The sequence below is a fragment of the Galeopterus variegatus genome, unplaced genomic scaffold (assembly GCF_000696425.1).
Source record: "Galeopterus variegatus unplaced genomic scaffold, G_variegatus-3.0.2 Scaffold26, whole genome shotgun sequence".
In the NCBI taxonomy this organism is placed as follows: domain Eukaryota; kingdom Metazoa; phylum Chordata; class Mammalia; order Dermoptera; family Cynocephalidae; genus Galeopterus; species Galeopterus variegatus.
In genome coordinates, this window is record NW_007726137.1 from 1,138,531 (window position 1) to 1,143,884 (window position 5,354).

At 62.8% G+C, this 5,354-nt stretch overlaps 1 protein-coding gene across 1 annotated transcript in view; it reads left to right on the forward strand.

Annotated features, from left to right (window-relative positions):
* Positions 1 to 5,354, forward strand: part of DGKQ (diacylglycerol kinase, theta 110kDa) — a 16,517-nt gene that overhangs the window by 1,094 nt on the left and 10,069 nt on the right. Inside the window, exons 2-6 of the mRNA XM_008569534.1 lie at positions 1 to 149; positions 3,006 to 3,085; positions 4,702 to 4,801; positions 5,033 to 5,118; positions 5,197 to 5,326. Coding sequence (XP_008567756.1) covers positions 1 to 149; positions 3,006 to 3,085; positions 4,702 to 4,801; positions 5,033 to 5,118; positions 5,197 to 5,326 — 545 coding nt within the window. The remainder of the gene's footprint in view (positions 150 to 3,005; positions 3,086 to 4,701; positions 4,802 to 5,032; positions 5,119 to 5,196; positions 5,327 to 5,354) is intronic.

The window sequence follows — 5,354 nt, forward strand, 5'->3', positions numbered from 1 at the left end:
GGGGCCGGGGCTGGAGCGGGCGGGCGCCAGAGCCCCGGGCCCCGCCGCCGCGCCGGGCCACAGCTTCCGGAAGGTGACGCTCACCAAGCCCACCTTCTGCCACCTTTGCTCCGACTTCATCTGGGGGCTGGCCGGCTTCCTGTGCGACGGTGAGCCCCGCGCCCCTCGCAGACCCCACCGTCTGGCCCGGGTCTCCCACCCGGGCCGCTCGCCGCACCTTCAGCTCCGCTTCTTGAACGACGCCTCTCCAGGCCCGGGCCCCTGCCCCAGGGCAGGAGCGCGCAGGGCCCAGAGCCTTCCGGGGGAGGTGGAGGGCGGGGTCGCCCCAGCCCTGTCCCCAGGACCTGCCCCTCGTGGCTGTGGGGTCTCAGCGCTTCCTCCCCGGGCGGTGGGGGAAGCTGCAGTGTCTGAGCGGGAAGCCAGCGGTCCCAAAGGCAAACGGGTCGTCTCCTGGGGTCCCGCGTCTGGCTTCCTCTCCTAGCAGCCGAGGCAGCAGTTGTGGTCAAGCAGGGCTGGCCTGGCCCCCTGGCCCCGGTGCCCTGGCCTTGGTCATTCCTGTCCTGAGTGCTGGCGCTGCCCAGGCTCAGCCGCGCGAGGAGCCAGGCCGGGCCCTGTCATCCCAGGTGCGGCGTGTCCCAACACGGCCCCCAGGCTCCCGCCCAGCTGCCGATCCAGCCAGGCGGAGGCAAGGACGGCCCTCCCCACCTCTGGCTTTCAGTGCTTTCACGGCTGGCTCTCTGCTGTTCCTCCTCCCTCCTGCAAGCAGGCAGACCTGGGGACCAGCCCAGCCTCTGTGGAGGAAACCGGGGACAGGATCGGAGTGTTTGTGTGGAGGGCATGGACGTTTGACCTTTACTGTGTCCTGGCCAAGGATGTGGAGTTGGCAGGAGGCTGAGGAGCCTCTGCCCTGCTCAGGGAGGGAGACTGGCCTTTGTTGGGGGCTGAGGGACCACTCAGGCTGAGGCCTGTAGAGGGGACTAGGCCCCTCACACGGGGATGCCTTCTGCGGTGGAAATCGTGTGGTCATCCTAACCCCCAGGGCTGCATGAAGTGGCCTGGCCAGGTGGCATGGCCTAGGGGTTGGTTTCCACTGAGGTGGAGCTCTAGGTGTCTGAGGTTAGACCCTGGGACCTTGTTCATGCGGGAGAGGTGGTGAAAGTAGGGTTCCAGGTATGAGACTAAATCACTGGATTCGCTGCACAAGTGAAAGGTGCAGAAGGCAGAGCTCCAGGTCTGAGGCTAGATCTAGGATCCCTGTACAGGTGAGAGAGATGAAGTCAGAATTAAAAGTTGTAGACTAGACTCCTGGTCCCCCCTCACAGGTAAGACCCCGTGCAGGTCTGAGCGAGCTCAGGAACCCTCAGCATGGTCCTGGGGTAGAGCAGCTCATGGAAACAGTCTGGCCTGGTGCTTAGGAGATGATGCAGACGCCCTTTCCAGGCAGCGTCCATGGAGAGTGGGCCAGGATCTGAGCTAGCAGAGGGACCCGGCAGTGTGTAGGAAGGAGAGCCCCCTCCCTCTCCAGGGAACAGCAAGACATGGGGTGTGTGAACAGGCACTATCTCCTCAGGCAGAGGAGGAAGCAGTACACCCCTGCCCACAACCGCAGCCTCCCGCGGCAGCGCTAGTGGTAGTGCCCTGGGGAGATGCCATGGGCAAGGCTGCCCCTCCTGTCTCCCCACTTCTCTTGTTGGGCCAAAGCCTACTTACAGAACTTTCCTCTAGAGCAGCCCGTGGAGGAACTTCTGTCCATCCCTTCCTAGGGACTGGGATGGTTGGGCTTCAGCAGAGAGGTGGGGCACCATGTGGCAGTGCCAGCTGGGGGCCTTCTGGGGGAGCTGCCAGTCCGAGGCTGGGCTGCCTTGAGGCTGCTGTGGGCATAGTTTTCTCCATGGCTCTCTTTGCAGGTGTATCCTTCTGCCTCCTGCCCACCTGCCAGCTCCCTGTAGCCTCATCCATCCTGGTCCACCTCTGGGGGCCCAGCCCAGGCCCCCTCTCCCTGTCCTGCTGTCCTGGCCCACCCTGCTGGGTGTGCCATTTTCCTGTGCATCTCTCCACCCTCCTGTGCATCTCACTAATGAGGCTTTGTTCCTGCCAAGGCCCGGGGTGGGGGTGGGGGCGTCCTCCCCGAGGATGGGTGCAGTGTGCCACTTACCACTCCAATAGCTTCCTGAGTACCCTCTGGCTGAGGTGCTGCCCCAGGCCCTCGCACCCAGCCAGGGTTTAAGTGCTCATTGCCTTTGAGGCTGGGGGCTGCCTACACTTCCTGCAGCTCCTGCCTTCTGGAGCCTTCACCTGGCCAGTGGCCCTACCTGCTTCGGGTGGTTCTGGGTCTCAGGCACAATCCCTGGCATGTGGCAGGGGTAATTAGGGGTGTATGCAGTGTTGGGAGTGAGGGAAGGATGTCCCTGGCATAGTTGCTTTGGAGGGATGTACGGAGATGCAGGAACTTGCAAAGCCCCCTGCCCGCCTGGGTGGTGAGCCTCAGGGCTGTGCCTTGCAGAGGGCCAGCTACAGAGGCAGAAGAAGAGCTGGGCCTGAATGCTCCTGAGTGCTGGGCCACTCCCAAAATGAGAGGACACACTCATCGTCCTCCAGGATGGTTAGAGCCAGCATCCCCTTGCTCACTGGCTGTGGTCTCTCTCCGATGGGAGTGGGGAATGTGGAGGATCACAGTGCCTATGGTGCTGCCTGGCACTGCGGCTGTCGCTATGCCCTCCTCCTGCCCCCCCCCCCCCCTCCCATGACAGTGGGGATAGCAAGAATCACTCTCCCCACTACTTGCACAGTGGGTGGGGCTGCCCAGTGCAGGAACCACCCCACCAGCTCTGGCAGTGGGTGCTGCTATGGTGGGCACCTGTGCCCTATTGCAGGATGCTGGCTTCCTGACGTGGCCCTCGGTGGTCCTGCTGGCCAAGGCTGAGCCCTGGGGTCTCTTACTACCTGGGTGGGACGGGGCTGTTAGGCAGGATTGGGGCCAACTCATGCGGCTCTCGTTCCCACAGTCTGCAACTTCATGTCCCACGAGAAGTGCCTGAAGCATGTGAGGACCCCGTGTGCGAGTGCTGCGCCCAGCCTGGTCCGGGTGAGCGCGGGGTGGGAGTGCTGGCTCTTGGGTCGAGGAGACACTGGCTGTCCATGCTGCCAGTTTAGTTACACTCGTGGTTAAAAAGCCAAGGATGGAATACTGCTCAGCGATAAAAAGGAACTAGCTCTTGATGCATGGAGAGCCGTGGATGGATCTCCAGGGAACTGTGCTGAGAGAAGCCGATCCCTAAGGTTATGTACTGCAAAACCCTGTCCGTAGAACATTTTTGAAACGACAGAACTAGAGGGAGCACAGACGAGAGGTCTCCAGGGGTTCAGAAGTGGGTGTGGCTGTAGAAGGGCAGCCTGAGGGATCTGGTGGGGACGGAGATTTCCATGGCTTGACTGCACCAGTGTTGGTGTCCGGGCTGTGACAGTGACTGAGGTTTACAAGATGTTACCATTTGGGGGAACTGGGCAGAGGGTGAAGGGACTTCCCTTCTGTGGGGGGCAGTGGTGGTGACGTTCAGGGAGGGCTGACGGTGTCAGGGGCTGTGCTTGTTCCTCGCCAGCCTGGCCTCTGCACTGAGGGTCCACCTTGCCGCCCACCCCTCTCCTGGACGGCCCAGGCTGCAGGCAGGGTGCTGGGCAGTGGAACCCACTGGTGTTGGTGCAGAGCTGGGTGTAGTTCAAGGCAGGATCTGCCACGAGAGGTGGTGTGTGCGGGCAGGTGAGGGAAGCCAGGCCAGCAGATTCACCTGCTGCTTAACCTGGTTTCCTGCTGTGGCGTCTGCCTTGTAATGTTTGAGGATGTGTCTGGGGAAGGACTTGATTACCGGGTGTGCACACAGAAGGGCTGGAGGACGCTGGCTCCTGGCGGCGTCCCTAACCCTCAGGATGCCACATCAGCCAGGTGGTCCCTCCTCATGTGGATATCCTGAGGCTGCAGTTTTCAAAAGTTGATTTTCATGTTTTCTTTCTACCTTACTAAATTAAAAAAGTACAAATATGTACTTCAAGTTGATGCATTATGGAACAGTTAGGAGATATAGATATTTAAAGAGAAGATAAAAATCGCCCACCATTCTGGCATCTCCATAGTTACCGTTCTAGTATACGATTTTTCTGTTTGTTCTGTTATGTGCATATTTTAACTTAAGTTTGGAGTAGAGACAAGAGTAGTGGGAGTGAAGACTTGAGCCCGCTCCTGTCCCTTCTCATGGAAAGGCAGCGTGCTGGCACGCACGCACGTTACACTCCTTGTGGCCTAATTGCCTCCCACAGGGCAGTCTGGGGGTGCGCTGGGAGCCCTTGGATCTGAGGAGACAGATGCCTGGTAGTTAACGCAGCCTCAAGTAGCCCAGGGAGGGACGTGTGGATGGCAGGTGGACGCTCTCCCGTCCTTGATCAGCCAGGCTGCCCCAGACCTGGGAGTGAGGTTGCTGCCAGTGCTCCTGCTGCCACATCAGGGCAGAGGAGTCGCCAGCAGAGGCCTGAGCTCAGAGCTGTCCAGGGAAGATGGCGCGGGGTGACCCGTGCTGCCCGAGCAGTTAGGGCCCGGCAGCCCTGTGTTGTCCCTCAAGGACTGTGCAAGGCGGGCGTGTGGTGGCAGGCCCCTGCAGGCCCAGTGGGGGAGGGTGCCGCCGGGTCTGAGGCCGGGCTCTGTCCTGCCAGGTTCCGGTGGCCCACTGCTTCGGCCTCCGGGGACTCTACAAGCGCAAGTTCTGCGCGGTCTGCCGCAAAGGCCTGGAGGCGCCCGCGCTCCGCTGCGAAGGTAGGCCGGAGCACACCGGCCCCCGGGTCTGAGCCCCTCGCCCAGGACCCTGGTCTCCGGCCCTCCCCTGTCTCAGGGGTGAGGGGAGGGAGGCAGTGGGCGGGCCTGGGGGGCTGAGGCTGCAGGGGCGGTGAGTGCCGAGTCCCACGTCGGAGGGGCAGGGGGGGCCGGGGCTGACGAGGAGGGTGGCGGCGGCACCACGAGAGGCCCCTAACCCTGCCCGCCCCCCAGTGTGTGAGCTGCACGTTCACCCCGACTGTGTGCCCTTCGCCTGCAGTGACTGCCGCCGGTGCCACCAGGACGGGCACCAGGACCACGTGAGTGCGCAGGTGCCGGGATGCTGGCGCGGGCCTGGGGGGCGGGGCCGGGCCGAGCGCTGACCGCCCCCTCCCCAGGACACGTACCTCCACCACTGGCGGGAGGGGAACCTGCCCTCGGGTGCGCGCTGCGAGGTCTGCAGGAAGACGTGCGGCTCCTCCGACGTGCTGGCGGGCGTGCGCTGCGAGTGGTGCGGCGTCCAGGTGGGCGCGGGGGCGGAGCCTGGGGGGCGGGG